The sequence below is a fragment of the Panthera onca genome, chromosome E1 (assembly GCF_046562875.1).
Source record: "Panthera onca isolate mPanOnc1 chromosome E1, mPanOnc1 haplotype 2, whole genome shotgun sequence".
NCBI lineage: Eukaryota > Metazoa > Chordata > Mammalia > Carnivora > Felidae > Panthera > Panthera onca.
In genome coordinates, this window is record NC_138352.1 from 858,899 (window position 1) to 877,837 (window position 18,939).

Genomic DNA, 18,939 nt, shown 5'->3' on the forward strand with positions numbered 1-18,939 from the left:
AAGTTGGAATTTTGAGGAAAGCTGTTCAAATCAAGCAACAAATTTTTCTTATTTTTTTCCCCCTACATATTTTATATGTACCATTCCATGGTCTGGAAGCATAAATCTTTCTCAGCCTCGCATTCCAATAGAAAAATTCCATATATTCCTGGTATCCTACCCTTTTAATATTCAGAAACTCTCTGCTGTCCTTCTTATAACTATCTATAGGTCTTTCCCTTGCTTTATCTATACAGATTATTTACAGATTATAAATTACTAATCTGCACTATTAAGCAATTTATAACCAATGCTCTTATATCTTTAAGTTTACTGTAATGGATTTTGACTTTTATAGAAAAGTGTATTCAATGAAAGTAATTTATGCCACTTTCATGAGGTTTGGGCTTAGAAAAATCTGTCTCGTAGTGCCATATTAAGATTTTGATGCTGGGGCACCTAGGTCATGTGCTGACTTCAGCTCGGGTCATTATCTCACGGTTCATGAGTTCAAGCCCCACACTGGGCTCTGTGCTGACAGCTCAGAGCCTGGAGCCTGCTTTGGATACTGTGTCTCTCTCTGCCCCTCCCCTGCTTGCGCTCTGTCTTGCTCTCTCAAAAATAAAATAAATGTTAAAAAAACTTTTTTTAATAAAAAAAAGATTCTGATGCTACAGCTAACATTTGCTGATTTATCTCTTAGTACTGATTTGTTTTTCTTGATCAACATAGAAAGAAGGAATAAAGAACAAAGATAACTTACCACCCCCTTTGAACTGTTCCTTTCTTTCTGACCACTATTCAAAAAATTTTTTCAAAGTATAACATTATTTCTCACCAATACGTGGCCAGTATTTAAACATATTTGTGCTTAAAAAGCATGCACAAATCATATACCTTATAGAAAATTACTATATCCACTTACCATCTTAAGCTATATTTTACTATATGAGAACAGATATCCTTACTTAGAACAGGATTTCCTGAATTGTAATCCAGGGAATTGAGATGTTAGTTTATGCTACATGCATGACGCTAAATTACAAGATCTATGGATGTGGGACTTGCCCACCTTTTTCATCACTGTATCCCTAGTGCTCAGACCAATAACTGCTATCTAAAACTCAACAAATACTAAATGGACCAATGGTCAACTATAAAATGATAGCAACTACTAAAAATTGGGACATTTTGCAAACAAGGAAAATGCCAGAATAAAAAGTAGAGGCAAATACTAGAGATAAGTAATAGTAGATATCAAGGACAGAAAATCAGGAGTATATGAAACATACGCAAATTCTCCTAAGAGCTCCTGTGTCAGATAACACGTACACACCACCCAAAACATTCAGCAGATTATTTGGAAACCATTAGAATGATGTAAGGAACAATTTGTGCTATAAGCATATCTTTTGGCGTTAGACAGACGAGTCCTTGAAGAAAGGGCAGCTACTGCAAACACATAGCTTCAGTACCACCAGTAAGGCTGGATTCCTGACCCCTCGTTCTTCAATTTCTCAGGGAGATGAAAAGAAAATACCACATTCAAACAACTGAAGAAAGTATTAAATTCTTGTGATGCGCACCCCCAAAAAATTCTAATAATAGCTAACCCAGGAGAGTCAATTCTAGACCATTCCCTACTTTCTTCCCTAGTACTTCAGCTTTACATCTCACATCATCAGACTGTACCAGTCACTGCCCTTCCTTGATGCAGCTTCTGTACACTCTGAGATCCTACCAATCTTTAAAGATTTTAGCTACTAGTTCACCAGAATTCCTGCTTTCCTACCCATTTTATTTTTAAAACTTACCTGCTACTTTTCATGTAACTATCTGTAGGTCTTTCCCAGTCTATACTGACTATTACAGTACAGTGAAATCTTCCTAGAATGGTGCTTTTCTCTTTAAGCCTACACGATTAGATCATGCTGTTTTTGTGTTCAGTTTCTAGAATAAATCCCAGTTTGGAAGCCAGCAGGGGAGTAAATTTGTTATTTAGACAAATATGAGTTTTGAGGATAATACTTTCCTTACTGTGACCAGTATATAAATACCTAGCTTTCCACATTAGAATAAATTGTGCTATGGATGAGGAAATCCAGGCCAGTAGGGGAATAATATGGAAATACCACATTATAGAAGTAACGCTTCTTTACCATAATTTGTATCTCAAACGTATGTCTATTCAAAGCAGACATTAGAAACCTCAGTTAAAAACCCAAAGGAACACTCAGTGAGAAACATCAGTCTTAGAGATTTCAGTGAAGGATTCAAGATTCTTGAGCTTGTCAAATACTGCTTTTTATCCCAGCCAAATAGTCATCACCATACATCAATATACACATAGTACTTCTTGTACACTGGAGGCAGTTGTGTAGGCAAGGAAATACTACTGTAAGTGTTGCCAGCAATGAGTACTTTCTGTCTCTATATATCCTATCTCTGCAGTGATTCCCACTTGAGTGGGAGAGAATCAGAAGTAGAGTGTTGTGATAGAAGATTATTAGCATTTAAAAGCCTGTTTTCTTAGCTAAGTGCCAGACTGATGAATTACTATGTAGAGTCCCTAATCTTTTAAAAATTTAATCCCTAAATAGCAAAAGAGAGAACAACTATGTTTGTGTATGTGTGGGCGACTTTTTGCCCATTTATTTATGTCTAAAATTATTAGTAGAAAGACTACAGGATTATTAAATATTAGATAAATTTACTTATTGTTTTTTAGGAAGCATATTTTTAAAAAATTTTTCCAGCTTTTTGAGATATAATTGATGTATATAATATTATATAAGTTAAAGGTATATAATATGCATGATTTCATATATGTACATATTACAAAATGATTACCAATGAAGTTTGTAGACAGTCTCTCCAGTAAATTGCACCTACATAAAAAATTTTGCATGATACCTAGGTTTTCAAAAAATTAATAAAACCTTTAGGTCTGTTGCCTTAGGTAATAATTTTATCTGAAAACTGGTCTGAACAAACCAAAATTAACAAGAAAGGCTGGAGTAAAGTGTTCTACCGAAGTTGCATTATTGCTTACTCCCATTTCATACTCGCAAGCAAGGCATCTAAATAGTCCCCTCTGCAACTGGAGAGATTCCCTAAAAGTTGATCCTTTAACTTAGGCTCTAGGTGAGTTAAAGAAGGCAGTAATTTGAAAGAGAAGGAAGGGTTAAGTAGGAGAGATTCACCACTTTTAAGAGATGGGTCGAGTAATTAAAGATTCTTTGGATTCTTATGTATCTTCCCCAACTTAGGCTATTTTTCCTCAATTGAGGATTGACAGTGACCTGTGTCATTGATAGCCTCACATGGATCTAGTTTCCCCATCTATCTCCTGGACCATTCCTCCCTACTTTTCTGTCCTCTGGTCCATACTGAGAGGTAGTCCTTAGAACTATGGAAAACTTAGACCTTCATCCTAACCTCTAACTTCTATTTAACCTTAAAATAGTAGACAACTTTTTCTAGACAATTGTTCAAAAACCTGCTTGGCAAGCATATTTTTAAAAATTAAGGTGAAAATGCCCTCACATTGGCTTTACACTCTGCAGTTCAATACACTTTATCATTTCCTACTACCATTAACCCAGCCATGACAGATCTATCAAAACTGCTTTTATCTCGAAAGTATTTGAATTTACAGCCTTGACTGTGGGCTACCGGGAGTCGTTACTTTCTTTAGGAAGTAGCAAAGAAGCACTGGAGGATGGAAGAATGAAAATTTCCTGTACTCTCTCCCTATTAAAACATACAGTTTCAGGGGATTCATAGTTTCCCAAAAGAGCAGGTAGCAGAGGACGTTGGATCAAGAGTTCCCGATTTAGCGCTCGCTTTGGCAGCACATGTACTTTTAAAATTGGAATGATACAGAGATTAGCAAGGCCCCTGTGCAAGGATGATGTGCAAATTCCTGAAGCACTCCATATTTTTAAAAAGAAAAAAAAAAAAGAGAGTTCCTGATTTCGATCATTTTTTAGCTTACATCTGCTACCGTTTGGAATATCATTTGTTATTAGCTGCTGGGGCTAGCTATGGAAGGAGAAAACATTATGTATGACTGAACAGTAGAAACTTGAAGTTACTTTGAAAAGAACTAAGGGAGACTTTCTTCAACCAATAACTTCTAGTGGTATTAGGGAAATGTTGGCCATCTCCAACACTGTGATCATCCGATGACTCATTCTTGTAGCTCTTCCCCTGCTGTCTCCTTCCTCCATCCCCACGAGTCATTGTCCCACAGACACTAGCTAGCTCTTTGCTACCGCAGTTGCACAAGGCTGTTAAGAATGATCTTAAGAGATGAACTACAGTACTGTAACCCAGTCACCTTTTGCCATGATTACTTTTGCTTATTATTTCTAATAATCCTTTTGTCTTTTCATACCCCTAATTATTTTAATTTGAAAATATTTGTAGAAATTACCTAAAGATAGGACAGTGCTTCCCCCTCCCCCCCTTTGAGAAAAGATTTGTATTTGCTTCTGCCACCTGGGGCCATTTTGATCCAAGTTCAGAGTTGGTGGTATTCCGGGCTAATCAAATGACACAAGTCAGAATTGCAAGGCCTAGTTTACTTCTGGTTTATCTTTACTCCCAGAGTACATTTAAGGGTTCCAGCCCAAAGCGTAGGGTGCTTTACTAGATTTCCCACTCTTGGCAGAGCTTAGACTTCAGTTTTGTTCCTATGACCTTATGAGACGGCCAGAAGCACAGCTTAGCTGTTCAATCATTTCTTCCCTGTTAACTAATGCCCCTGGCGTTCAAGTGGCCATCCATGCTGGGCAGAGATCTCCCTTCTGGATTTCCGTCTTCTTCCTGGTTTTGTCTTTTGATTTATTACCATCTTCTTAGGTCTTTAATGCTTTTAAAAAGATTTTTAAGGTGTATTTTGTCCAGTTTTTATTGGTTGTCATCAGCTAGAGGGTCTCCAGTTACTGAAAGGTCCCTGCCACCACCATTTCCTTTGGGGGGAAAATTCTAGCATTTTTATTTTTAGATTGCATACACATTGTAAAGTGTATAAACAGAACATCTTTTTCATTCTGTGCTCTCCATGGGAACAGACGATACACTAAAACAGTCTTAGAACACTACCTCTTTGAATAAACCAATCTCCTTAAATTCTGGGAGCTGTATAATAAGAAATTGAAGCTGTGGGGCACCTGGGTGGCCCAGTTGGTTAAGTGGCTGACTTCGGCTCAGGTCATGATCTCACAGTTCCTGGATTCGAGCCCCATCTCGGGCTCTGCACTGACAGCTCAGAGCCTGGAGCCTGCTTTAGATTCTGTTTTCTGTTATCTTGTCTCTCTCTTGCTCGCTCTCTCGCTCTCTCCTCTCCCCCCCCCCCACTTGTGTTTTTTTTTCTCTCTCTCTCTCAAAAATAAATATTAAAAAAAAGAAATTAAAAAAAAAAGAAATTGAAATGGTATTGTTAGCTACACCTAGGTGATTACTTGAAATACAAAGAAGTTCTCTTTTCAATCAGGCTTTTAGAGTTAATTCATGGTCCATCTCTTTGGGCAAGTTGTCTCCTGTTTGGACTTGGAAACTAAATCTCTGATTTGTATTTTGCATCAGACTTTGCAAGTTTTTGCCTTTTGTGATTATGATATTACCCATGATACAAAATTGTTGAAAGCTTGCCTTTCTGTTCCTGATCTCCATCTGGCCTCATTTGACCTGTTACCATTAGCTTGGAGAGGAAAAATGTCTGTTTTATCCAGCCACACATCTCAAATGTATTTCATAGATCATTGAGATAAGTTCAGCATTATTATGTTTTCTGCTTCGATCTTAACTTCTGTAGTAGCCATAAAAGTTCAATTATAAATGTGAGTAGATGAAACTGATATTTCTGTTGTTGCCAGAAAAAAAAAATAGGGAATAGGAATCATCGTGCAAAATGATTAGAGAATTTCTTTTCATGTTTGAAGAGAATTGTGAGGCACAAGCTTACTACAGTCTGGCTCTCTGTTGCTTGGCTCTGTTGCAAACCAATTTAAAAGGAGTGTTCTTATCTGCTGGTTAATGTTTTATTAAAACATTAGATATCAAAAGCCACACAGTACATTTTTGCATTTACCACAAAATGACTAGTGTATGTATTAAAGACTTACTCTTCTACTAATCCATGTAAATCATCTTTGGCTACAGTAGAACAGAAGGCTACCCTTAAAATCTAAAGATATTTGTTTTATAGAAGTAAATATCTTTTATAGAAGTATTTTTTATAGAAGTAAATATAATTTTTCTATTTATAAGTCTTCTTTATAGAAGAAACATGTTTTATAGAAGTAAATATAATTTTTCTATTTATAAGTCTTCTTTATAGAAGAAATATGTTTTATAGAAGTAAATATACTTTTTCTATTTATAAGTCTTAAAGAACATTGGTTAGAATTCATTTATGTACAAGTAAAATTTCTATTACAGTCAAGGGCATAAAATATGGATGCTATTTTCTGGTATCTTAACAGAATAATGATGCTGATTTTCTTAGTTAAAATTGTATACATTGAGTTCTCTAATACAACAAATGTCTTGTCTGGTTCCTAACCAAGTAACATTTTTTATAATGACACAGATGATATGCTGTTTGCCCTAGAGAAAAGAAAAAGTTAAACTATGGATGGATCATAGTGGCATTTTTTCCATTGAGAGCTTTTGATTGACAATTATTCCTCAAACGTTTCTTCTCAAATATCCAACCAAGTAAAAATAAACACTAAAATTATCAAAAACACCCATCTGAACAATTTAATGCATTTTCTGCCTTATGCTTACCACTGTATCCACAGTGCTTATTGTAGTAAATGACTAGTACATAGTAAATGTTCATTTAGTGTGTGTTGAGTGAATGAAATGAACCCAAAAAGCCAGAGGAAGGCAAAATGAAATAATTTAATATGTTATAAATATGTATCAATGACATAGATTTCTCTCTACTAAGAATATATCTTTTTGCTTTCTAATTTACTACAAAGGGGTTCAGAAGCTTGAATAACCAGAGCTATATAATAAAACTGGAGCTCAGTTTTGGGAGAATGTGGCAAAGCCACGTGCTGGCTTCAACACTTACTGTGACAAATAACAGCTCTGCTTTTAACAGACACCCATTTTCTAATATTCATCAGAAAATAAAAAATTTAGGTAATCATTTAAGAACTAAAATGAAAATATAACCAGGTTTGCTTTGGCATTTGGGCCAAGCTAATCATAGGTTTTATAACTCTGTTAGAAAGAATGGGTTTCTTTATTTGATTAAATGTGGTACAAATTTCTGAGTTTTGAAATAGATGAGAACAAGCAGTTTATAATTAACGGATCGTAAAGGAAAATGTAAACAGCTTGATGTGAAAATGCCAAGAGAATGCTGAGAATTTAGAGAGTCTATAGACTGAGACCCTGTGTAGCCTGCCATGTAAGGGATGCAGATTAGGGGTTTGGATACATTAGCTGTTAAACATTCATTTCTTGACACAATTTTAGTCATTGTCTAATCCCTCTGCGGTTTGGCTACTTTAAATAGAAGACATTATTTTGCAAATATAAAGTGTAAACCATCTCTGAAAGAATTGGTATCATCAAGAAAAATAAGGACCAAAATGTTCAGCACTTTCTTGTTTACAGCATCCTATTTCTTGCCTGCATTGTATTTCTGATATAATTTACTACGATTTAATTAATTGATCTTCTGTTTTCCTTCTTGAGACTATAACCTTATTAAGAATAGGGGCTGTACCCCTTATTCATAAAGGTACATGTAACACCTGAGACAGCACTGGACACGCAAAAAGTAAATATTTAATGAATGCTTAATGACTTAATGAAAGCTATATTTATTGTCTGTCATCAGATAATGCAGGATGCTATTAAAGATAAAAATAAATAAAATAACCATATAAACAATTTGTATTCAGCAATCATATATTTTCTGACAAAATAATGAAGTAGTTGAGAACATAGGCTCAGGAGCCATATAGCCGCTGAACTTCAGTATTAACGGTCACTTACCTAACTCTGTAACCATCGACAAGCAAGAACTCAGTCTTTGTGTGCCTCACTTTTACTATCTGTAAATAGGGAATGTTGTTAAGGTTAAATGATTTAATACATGTAAAGCACTTAGAAAAGTACAAGACACTAATATCCCAGTAAGTGTTAGCTATTGTTGTTATTACTAGTAGTACTACTACCAATATTATTATTCCAGAAATAAATTTAAAATGCTCTTCTAAACATTAAACATAGTGCATTTAATCCGTTTTGAACTTAGAGCTCTGTATTTTGTTGAACTAGTAAATCACATAGAATTTAAATTTGAAAACTGTTCCCTCTGCTCTTTTTCCCTAACTCCACTGTTAGAGAACCAACTTCATCCATTATAAGAATTTTGGGTATAACCTCCTCCAAGAGATCTTCCCTCCTTTTCCTGCCTCCATCCTGCCAAGACAAATTTAATTGTTTCTTTCTCTGTGTTCTCTAGTACCTCCTTTAATTTATAAAATATTTCTTATATGCATTGGCTTCTCTCAAGTTGTATGTCTTTGCTCTGCTTTAAGTTGTTAACTGGTACAAGAGGAGTGGCCAAGTAATTTCTGATTTTGTACTAAATTTTGAAACATGTATAGCATTCTTTTTCATAATTCTAGACTTCTTTCTTGGAGGAAAAAAAAACAGATATTGTGCATACTGCTTCATTCTCAAACCTAATTTCCGTAAAACATTTTCTGAAATTTCTAAAAATTGAAATAGAAATACAGAAAGATACACCAATCATAATTATGTAGTCTCAACGAAATTCTATGAAGTGTACACACCCATATAACCACAACCTAAATCAAGATAATAGAACATTCCTGGCACTTCAGAAGTTTTCCTTGTGCTTCCCTCACATCATTATCCACTCTCTACAAGTATAACCACAATTATGAGTACCATTCTCAGTTATTTCCTTTCCCCATTTTCACACTTTGTACAAATGAAATCATTTAGTGTGTATTCTTTTGAATCTCTCTTCTTTTGTTCAGTAGTATATTTGTGAGATTGTTTTTTATTGGTCTATTTCATTGTGTATCTACTCTTGATGGACATTTTCAGTTTGGGCTATTATGAACAATTCTCCTATTAATATTTGTTCGCATGCATTTTGACGCACCTATGTATATAATTTTCCTTTTGGTATATACCTAGTAGTGGACCTGGTAGAGTTTCAGAATGTTCAGCTTAAATTTTTTTCCAAACTTAAAGCTGCCAATTTACATTCCTACCAGCACAGCAGTATTTAAGTATTCTTTTACCCCATATTGTCAGGGTGTTTGTTAGTTAGTTTGTTTGTTTTGTGTGCTATCTGCACTGCACATATGCAATTGTGCAGAATCATTGTGATTTTGGTGTTCATCTCCCAATGTTAATATGCTTTTCACATGCTTATTGGTCATTTGGACATCATCTTTTGTAAATGCCTATATAGATTTTTTTTGTTTACCTTTTAGTTGGATTGTCTTTTTTTTCCTTAGTGATTTGTATGGATTCTTTATATATTCTAGAAAGAAGCCCTTTGTTGGATATATAAATTAAAGGTACCTTTTCCTACTCTGTGGCTTACCTTTTTACCATCTTAATGGTGTCTTTGGTGAAAAGAAGTTTTTCTTATTAATAAACTTCACAAAAAACCAATGGTTAGTGCCTTTTGTGTCCTATTTAAAAAATCTTTGCCAAGTCCTAGGTCATGAAGATCTTCTATTAGGTTGTCTTCTAGAAAAGTCATTGTTTTACCTTTTATATTTGGGTCCATAATCTAACTGGAATTGATTTTTATATATGGTATGAGGTAAGGGCAGGTTTTATTTTTATTCCTATCATATTGATCCATCATCATTTACTGAAAATACCATTCTGTTACTAAACTATGACATTGGCAACCTTGTCCTAAATAAGGTGAATTATGTATGTATAGATATGCTTCTGGATTCTTTATTCTGTTCCATTGGTGTTTTTATCTATGCTTGTGTCAGTCTTACTCTGTCATAGTGCTTTAGCATTATATTAAATCTTGATATTAAGTAATAGAGGTCTTTCTTCTTCAAGTTTTCTTTACTATTAATGGACCTTTCCATTTCCATGTAAGTTGAAGAATCTTTTAGTCCTTAGGGTGCTGTATTCTTCATTCAGTGTTCTCGGAACAAAACCTAATGCATAAATGTACTCCTCCCAAATGGTCAGAGTGAAACAAGAGCTGTAAATTTAAATAGTCTTGGGGTGCCTGGGTGGCTCAGTCAGTTAAGTGTCCGACTTCAGTTCAGGTCACGATCTCATGGTCCGTGAGTTCGAGCCTCGCATCGGGCTCTGTGCTGACCGCTCAGAGCCTGGAGCCTGCTTTGGATTCTGTATCTCCTTCTCTCTCTGCCCCTCCCCTGCTCACACTCTGTCTCTCTCTTTCAAAAATAATTAAACATTAAAAAAAATTTTTTAATAAATAAAGTAGTCTTAATCAACAGAATGTATGAATGCTGTATCATTTATTTTGTGTAAAATAGGTCTTACAGTGATCACCTTATTTTGTTTATCATATTCCAAACTCATTATTTTAAAAGCCGCAGTAGAATTCTGCTCAAGGAAAATACTTTGTTTAGGGACATACCTTAATTGAGCACATTTGGTTATGAAGATGGCGCCCTCTTCACTCTTCACATTGCCTGGATGGTCATGGATGAGACAAAAATATGGGTAAAACATTTGGTATGAAAATGTAAGATGAATTTTTATAGCAAATATTTGGTATGAGGATTTAAGAGGAATTTTGAGAGTGACGAGAGCAAGTACCCAGGGTAGAGGGGTGGTAGGGAGTGATGCCAGCAACATGGTAAGGGACTGGAATCAAGGATGATAGTGTAACCTGGGGTTAAGAGTTTGAGTTCCGGATCCAGGTCGCCTAGGCAGCCACTAACTAGCCATATGAATCTGAGTAAGTTACTTATTCTTTCCATGCTTCACTTTCCTTATTTGTAAAATAGGGGTAAGAGTGCCTACCCTCATAAGGCGGTTATGATAATTAAATGATTTAATATACATTGTGAAACACTTAGAAATAGTACCTGGCATATAGTTAATCTTCATATGTGCTAGCTGTTATAATTAATAAAAGATAATGTGTGAAAAATGTGAGAGGTATCATATTTTTATTTAATTTGTTCTGTGCCTTGATATATTTCCCACCCTTGACATACACAGTGTATCCCCAGTAAAGTCCTGTCTGGGCACCAGCATATGACAAAGGCATAATGAAGACTGAAAAGATTATTAGGATCTAGTAGTGCAGAGAACAAACCCCACCCTCATAAAGGAAACAGTCTAAAGACTAAAAATTCATTGTAAGCCAGAAATTGAAGTAATTCTAAGAATCCTCAGAAATAACAGATTGGACACTTGTTTACCTACTGACTCTGTGTTGATAGTATATCCAGTTTGACAAATTTTATTATTTTGTGAATGTTTATTTGAGAGAGTGAGCAAGAGAGCACACAAGTAGGAGAGGGAGAGAGGGAGAGGGAAACACAGAATCCAAAGCAGGCTCCAGGCTCTGAGCTGTCAGCACAGAGCTGGACGCAGGGCTCGAACCCACAAACACGAGATCATGACCTGAGCCAAAGTCGGACGCTTAACTGAGCCACCCAGGCACCCCCAGTTTGACAGATTTTAAAGGATGGAGTTATTCTAGCTGTTTCAAGGTTTCTCAACCTCAGTAGTTGACTGTTGGGGCTAGATAATCCTTTGTTCTATTGAGCTGTCTTGTATAGTGTAGTATGTTTAGCAGAACTCCTGGCCTCTATCAACTAGAGCTTATGTTCACACAAAACCTTCTACATGAATGTTCATAGTAGCTTTATTCAAAATATCCAGAAACTGAGGGGCTCCTGGGTGGCTCAATCGGTTGAGTGTCCGACTTTGGCTCAGGTCATGATCTCGCTGTTCGTGGGTTCGAGCCCCACGTCAGGCTCTGTGCTGACAGCTCAGAGCCTGGAGCCTGCTTCGGATTCTGTCTCTGTCTCTCAACAATATATAATGTTAAAAAATAAAAATAAAAAATATATATCCAGGAACTGAAAACAACCCAAATACCCTTCAGTGAGCAAATGGTTAAACAAAATGTGGTACATCTATACAATGTGTTACTACTACTCAGAAATGAAAAGGAACAAACTACTGAAACATGCAATAATTTGAATGGACCTTAAAAGCATTATGCTGAATTTTTTATTTTTTTTATTTTTATTTTTTTAAATATATGAAATTTATTGTCAAATTGGTTTCCATACAACACCCAGTGCTCATCCCAACAGGTGCCCTCCTCAATACCCATCACCCACCCTCCTCTCCCTCCCACCCCCCATCAGCCCTCAGTTTGTTCTCAGTTTTTAAGAGTCTCTCATGCTTTGGTTCTCTCCCACTCTAACCTCTTTTTTTTTTTTTATGCTGAATTTTTTAAAAGCCAATCTCGAAAGGTTACGTACTGTATAATTTCTTCTATATGATGTTCTCAAAATAACAAAATGGCTCACAGAACTCAGGAAAACACTTTAGTATTACCAGTTTATCATAAGGGATATCCTTAATGATACAAATGAACAGTCAAATGAAGTGGTACATGAGGGGAGGTCCAGAAAAGTCCTGAGCACAGGAGTTTTGGTCCTTGTGGAGTTTAGGTGAACTCTCTAAACTCTCTAAACTCTATTGGTTAATACTTTCATGGAAGTTCCATTATGAAGGCACATTTGACTACATCATTGACCACGGCTGATTAACTCAATGTTCAGCCCCTTTTCCCCTCCCTGTAGGTTGGGAGGTGGTCCTGAAAGTTCCATCCCTCTAATTACACAGTTGATTCCTCCAGCAGTTAACTTCCATCCTGCAGCTGTTTAGTGGCCCACCAAGAGTCACCTCAGAAGGCTTATGAAAAACAAAAGATGCTTCTCTCACCACTGTCATTCAAGAATATCCAAGAGTTTAGGCACTCCGTTCCAACAACTGGGAACAAGGGCCAAATATATATTTCTTATTATATCACAGTATCACATATACTGTAAGCAGTTTGCCTCTCGTTAATAAGTTGTCTCTTATCTAAACATTCTTACTGTTTGTAATACTACTTTCCAATGAGGGAGCAATATAACACTGGGAGCATTAATTCTGGGAGCATGGATTCGGGGGGGCTGGGTTCTTAACTTGGCTGTACCATTTATTGCTTGTGGGATATGAGCAGGTATCTTAATTTCTCTGTGCCTAAGGTTTCTCATCTGCAAAATGAAAGTAATAATACGTATTTCATAAAATTGTTATAAAGACTAAGTTCACTGTAGAGTGCTTTAAATCGGTGGCTTGCACATAAGGTGCACTATGTGCCAAATAAATGGGTCGTGTGACCTAACATGTCTTACCTTTGTACAGGTTATAAACTTTTTAAAGTCGATGCCTGTACGTCCACATTCTATAAATCCTCAACGACTATACCTCCACGTCATGTAAATTCTCGTAATACCTAATGTTAACATGTACATAGAAAATATTTGATGCCAGGATAACTTCCTAGAAGAAAATGAAATGGAGCCCCAGAATATCTAGAGGTCAGGAATCTATGCCAAGAAGAACTTGGAAAAGCTTAGCTAGTTTAATCTATAGAAGGGGAAGAGGTGGGACGCCTGGGCAGCTCAGCTGGTTAAGCAAGCGACTTTGGCTCAGGTCGTGATCTCACAGTTCGTGAGTTCGAGCCCTGCGACAGGCTCTGTGCTGACAGCTCGGAGCCTGGAGCCTGCTTCGGATTCTGTGTCTTCTTCTCTCTCTGCCCCTCCCCTGCTTGTGCTCTGTGTATGTCAAAAATAAATAAACATTAAAAATTTAAAAAAAAAGGCGGGGGGGAAGAGGGTAATTCATCAGTTTGAATATAGCAGTTACCTTTCTTATTTTATCAAGAAATAAGAAACTTTCATTCTTGGGGTGGCAGGAACAAAGTAAACTTAAATATTTGTAAATAAAAATACCCCTATCAATTCTACTGTATCTGTTTTGTGGCAGAGAAATCTGTTTTTGTTGACTCTTGGAGAGGAAGTAGGGAAGAGAAAACAGAGTCTGTTTTTCTACTCTGACATAAATTCAATGAAAGTTCTATATAGATTTTCCACAGATGGAATACTTGAGTTCAGTCATCATATACAGAAATGCACACATAGTCCATTCCTCTGACCCCCAGCTTATAACTTTATTATTATTCAATTTATATTTATCATAATTTCTCTACTAGAGAAGTTATGATAAATATAAATTGAATAATAATAATAATAATAATAATGTAAATCTCACTTTCTTGTCATATGAAGCAGTTTAATGTATAAGACTGAATATCCTAAAAAAGCAAGAAGCTATTATATTTTGGCCTCAAACCATATGACATTATAGCTAATGCTTGCTATGCTGAAAGGACATGTCTCCCTCCAAAAAAAAAGAATTTTTGTAATGTCCTATAGGATCTGTGCTACTGTGGATCGTTATAAAGTTAGACTAAATGTATCTGAATATAAAACAAAATCTGAAAAAATGTTGACAATGAATCAAGTTAGTATAAACAGTTTAAATATATTATTTCTGCATCACTCTTAGAATAGATCATCTTGAATTCCCTGGCACCTTTTCATGTGATTTCTGTAACTTCTATATTTGGAAATAAGTTTATGTTGATGATGAATCCAAGGGAAAACCTCATACTGACTTTGTTTATCATCCCTCATTGAAAAGATTTGAAAAAGAATAATTCCTATAGTTGGTAACCACTGAAAAACAGCCTAAGTAGAAAGAATCCAAAAAGCAAATTGTGTGGAAAGAATGTAGCAGTCTGGAAGCAGGGGATTAAAATGAATGCCAGCCATCAGGAATTTGGGGGGGTCTAAATTTCAGGACAAAAACGAACTAACTTAATGGGGTTTTTTTAGAGTGATTAAAATATTGTAGTATTAGAAAGTGACAATGGTTTCATAGCCTTATGAATATACTAAAAGCCACTGAATTATACACTTTAAGAGGATAGAGTTTATGGTATGTGAATTATATATCAGTTTTTTAAAAATGACCCTGACTGTGGGGGAAGTGCTAGTCAGGCTCTTGTGGCATGGGGTAGGACCCCAGCCAGGGTGAATAGAGCATCTGTGTGCAGGGTGGCAGTGAGGAGCAGTGACATTTGCACTGCTGGATGAGCACTATTTGCACTGGGGGGAGCAGATTTCTCACTATTGGAGAACAATTTTACAACTTTGGGGGAAAAAATTGTGAGAAAAAAACCCCTTAGAATTAACCTTATCATATTGAACTGGAATTAGAGTGTCACCGTGAACTTTTGGGGTGTGTGTTTGTATACAGATTTGCAAGTGAGAATGAATGTAAGGATGTGTGAATGTGTGTATATATACGTGTATGTATCTATGTGTATGATTATACTGCTTAACTCTATCCAAGTGGACCTGGAGGACAGTGATGTCCTAATAGCAATCAACATAACTTTCTCCACTAAAAAGAACCAGGGCTTCTTGGAAAAGTGTCTGACTCTAGGGCTAGGGCAGGGAAAAAATGAGCCTGGAACATCTTGTGCCAGAAAGAAAAGAAGGCTCAGAAAATGACACAGGTCTGTTAGAGGGTTCCAAGAGCCAAACTGGAAGGGCTTATTACCCTGACCACATTGGAGACAATTGGAGCAACAAAATAACCAATGATAGTAGCAGATTATAACTCATTGAATAGATAGGAAATCTTGAGTGCACATAAATAGGTGAGGAAAAGAAACTAAACAGTAGAAAGAGTAATGGATTAATGAATGCTAAAAAATAGTGGGCAAAAAGTTTGTTGAGAAGAGATTCAGACTGATACTTTTACACCAGTGTCCATACTATCACTATTCATAATATCTAACATATAGAAACAACCCCCAAGTGTCCACCATCAGATAAATAAACTGTAGTATATCCATACAATGGAGTATTATTTATTCATGAAAAGGAGTGAAATTCTGATACATGCTACAACATGGATGACCCGTGAAAACATGTAAAGTTAGATAAGCAAGACATAAAAGGATAAATATTGTAAGATTACCATTTATATTTGCCTAGAATAGGCAAATTCATAGAGTGTAGCTGGGGCTAGTAAGAGGGAGGAATGGGGAGTTTTTATTTAATGGGTACAGAGTTTCTTTGGGGGATGATGAAAAAGTTCTGGATATGGACAGTGGTAATGGCTGTACAACATTGTGAATGAACTTAATGCCACTGAATTGTGCGTGTAAAAATAGCAAATCTTGGAATGCATATTTTATCACAAAAATATTTTTTAATTTAAAAATTTGTTGAGAAGTGGGATGTATTTACATAGACTCAAAGTATCCACCCTCCCCCCCCCCACACACACACACAATATTTACTAGTTACCAAAGAGAAAGAGTGTAATTTTAGAGTAGGGAAATCTGGCAAATGCTACCACAACCTAGTGATCAAGGTTAACACAGCATCACTTTTGTGATATTTCTGCCAGAAATGCATAACCTGAGTCAAACCACAGGGGTAACATGAGATAAATTCGAATTGAGGGACATTGTGCAAAACAACTGGCGTATTATCTTCAGAAGTGTCAAGGTCATGAAAGTTAAGAAAAGACTGAAGAACTGTTCCAGATTAAAAGAGAACGAAGAATGAAATGTGCTGTATGTCCCTGAAATGAATCCTTTTGCTAGAAAGGACAGTACCAGGACAAAACTTAAATAGGGTCTGTGAGTGAGATTATAGCAATGCCAAATGTTAGTTTCCTAATATCTGTGCTGGCGCTGTGGCTATGTAAGAGAATGTCTTTGTTTACAGGAGATACATACTAACTAGGGATGATGGGCATCATGTCCATACTTTCAAATGGTTAAGGGAAAAATGCACTTTGTACTATTCTTGAAACTTCTTTGTCAGTTTGAACTAATTTCAAAATCGTGAAAAAGAAAATAAAAGAACCTAAATGAAGGTGGCGATTACAACAGCAGTTAGATCCCAACACAGGGACCAAATTGGAAGGCTAACTGCTAAAGAAATAGGAAACATCCTCTATTCAATAGATTACAGACATTCTCTCAAACTCAGGTGTTTCAAGTAGATACTTTGAAGATAATACGAGTAAACCATCTATCAGTTATAATATACAAAAGTGGGAAAATCAGCTTCTAGGCAGGGACCTTGTAATTTTGGGTTTAGAATAAAAACAAAGGAAATGACTGAATTGAATGTAAGATTAGTTGCAGGATGAGGTCATTTTATTTTGAAAGATTCATGTGTTCCAATGTCTGCCTCTTATAGGTGATGCTGAACAGGAACTTGGTCCCCCTCCATCTGTAGATGAGGCAGCAAACACACTCATGACTCGTCTGGGTTTCCTCCTCGGAGAGAAAGTCTCGGAAGTTCAGCCAGGTGACCAATACAGCATGGAAGTACAGGATGAAAATCAGGTAAACTGCTTGCTATCACCTATGAAACGTGGGATAAATCAGCCTGTTATACCAGGGAAAATGTTGCAGGGTGTATGCATATGTGTATGTTCTGAGAAGAAGAATCCCAATTTTTGAACGACTTTTGAGGCCTGATGACATAGCTTGATTTTCCATAATCACTGTATTTCTTTACTTTATGAAACATCTTTTAGTTATATTCATAGGTTTAAAAAGCCACTTGGTTTTGATTCATTTGTGGAATGAATGAGGAAATAAATAAGTGCATAAGTCAAGAAAGAGAATTGACATATGGAGAGTATGACACCCAGAAATATAAAGTATACTTCGTTTTCAGGTACATGTGGATTATTTACCAAGTTGACAATGTGCTGAGCAGGTCTCTGCAAATTTGAGAAGATTCTAATTATTGTGATCGTAGTAGAATTAATTACAGAATGATAACCTTGAAAATGATAGCTAAAAGATAATTTAGAAAATCCCCCAGATGTTTGGCTTTTAATATACTTCTAATATACTTTCAAAGAAGAAATCACAAGGATTTAGAAAATATTTTAAACTGAAATAATAACAAAATATAACAAAACTTGTATTTTTACATATTTGTAGTATATAAAACTTGTAATTAAAGATGTGCTCAAAAAGAAATTTTAGTTTTGAATACATATATTAGAAAAGAGAAAATCTAAAAAATTAATGATCTAACTATTCATGTCAGAAAGTTTAAAAATATTAGCAATTTTTTCTTTTGGCTATTTTTTAGTTTAAATGTAGCAAAGGAAATACTAGACTTGGATTCATTTGTAGGCTCTTAATCTTTAAAATGTATGCTCTATACGGACCCCTGGGTGGCTCAGTCAGTTAGGTGTCCAACTTCAGCTCAGGTTGTGATCTCATGGTTCATGGGTTCGAGCCCTGCATTGGGCTCTGTGCTAACAACTCAGAGCTGGTAGCCTGCTCCAGATTCTGTGTCTCCCTTTCTCTCTGCCCCTCACCTGCTCGTGCTCTGTCTCTCTTTCAAAAATAAATATTAAAAAAATTTTTTTAAATGTATGTCCTATAGTGAATCAGTTTATTCTAGAAGATGATAAATTAATTTCATCTTGTATATTCTTAACAAATATGTGTGAAGATTCTATGCTATATGTTAGTTTTGTCATAAAATAATAGTCTTCAAGGATTATTTGGATCATGTGGATTATGTTCAGGTGTTCCAGGGCTCTCTTCTCAGACTTCTCTCTTTTTTTCCTCATTCCCTAGGTCATTGGTTTTGCTGGAGGCACTTTCCAATCACCTGGGCAGTTTTTATAAAATTCAGATTCCTGGAGCGTCTAATCTTATTGAAACGCCTCCATTCTTTTGTTTGTTTGTTTAATATTGTCTTAACCCTGAATTGCCTCTAGCCCTGCCTTTCCCCTTGACTC

The 18,939-nt window shown here is 35.9% G+C and overlaps 1 protein-coding gene and 1 non-coding gene across 2 annotated transcripts in view; both read left to right on the plus strand.

Moving 5' to 3' along the window:
* Window positions 1–18,939, plus strand: part of TANC2 (tetratricopeptide repeat, ankyrin repeat and coiled-coil containing 2) — a 291,625-nt gene that overhangs the window by 198,315 nt on the left and 74,371 nt on the right. Inside the window, exon 6 of the mRNA XM_081791317.1 lies at window positions 17,367–17,515. Coding sequence (XP_081647443.1) covers window positions 17,367–17,515 — 149 coding nt within the window. The remainder of the gene's footprint in view (window positions 1–17,366; window positions 17,516–18,939) is intronic.
* LOC132688721 (U6 spliceosomal RNA) lies at window positions 3,818–3,924 on the plus strand. Its single transcript, XR_009614689.1, has one exon. It is a non-coding gene; the product is annotated as a U6 spliceosomal RNA (small nuclear RNA).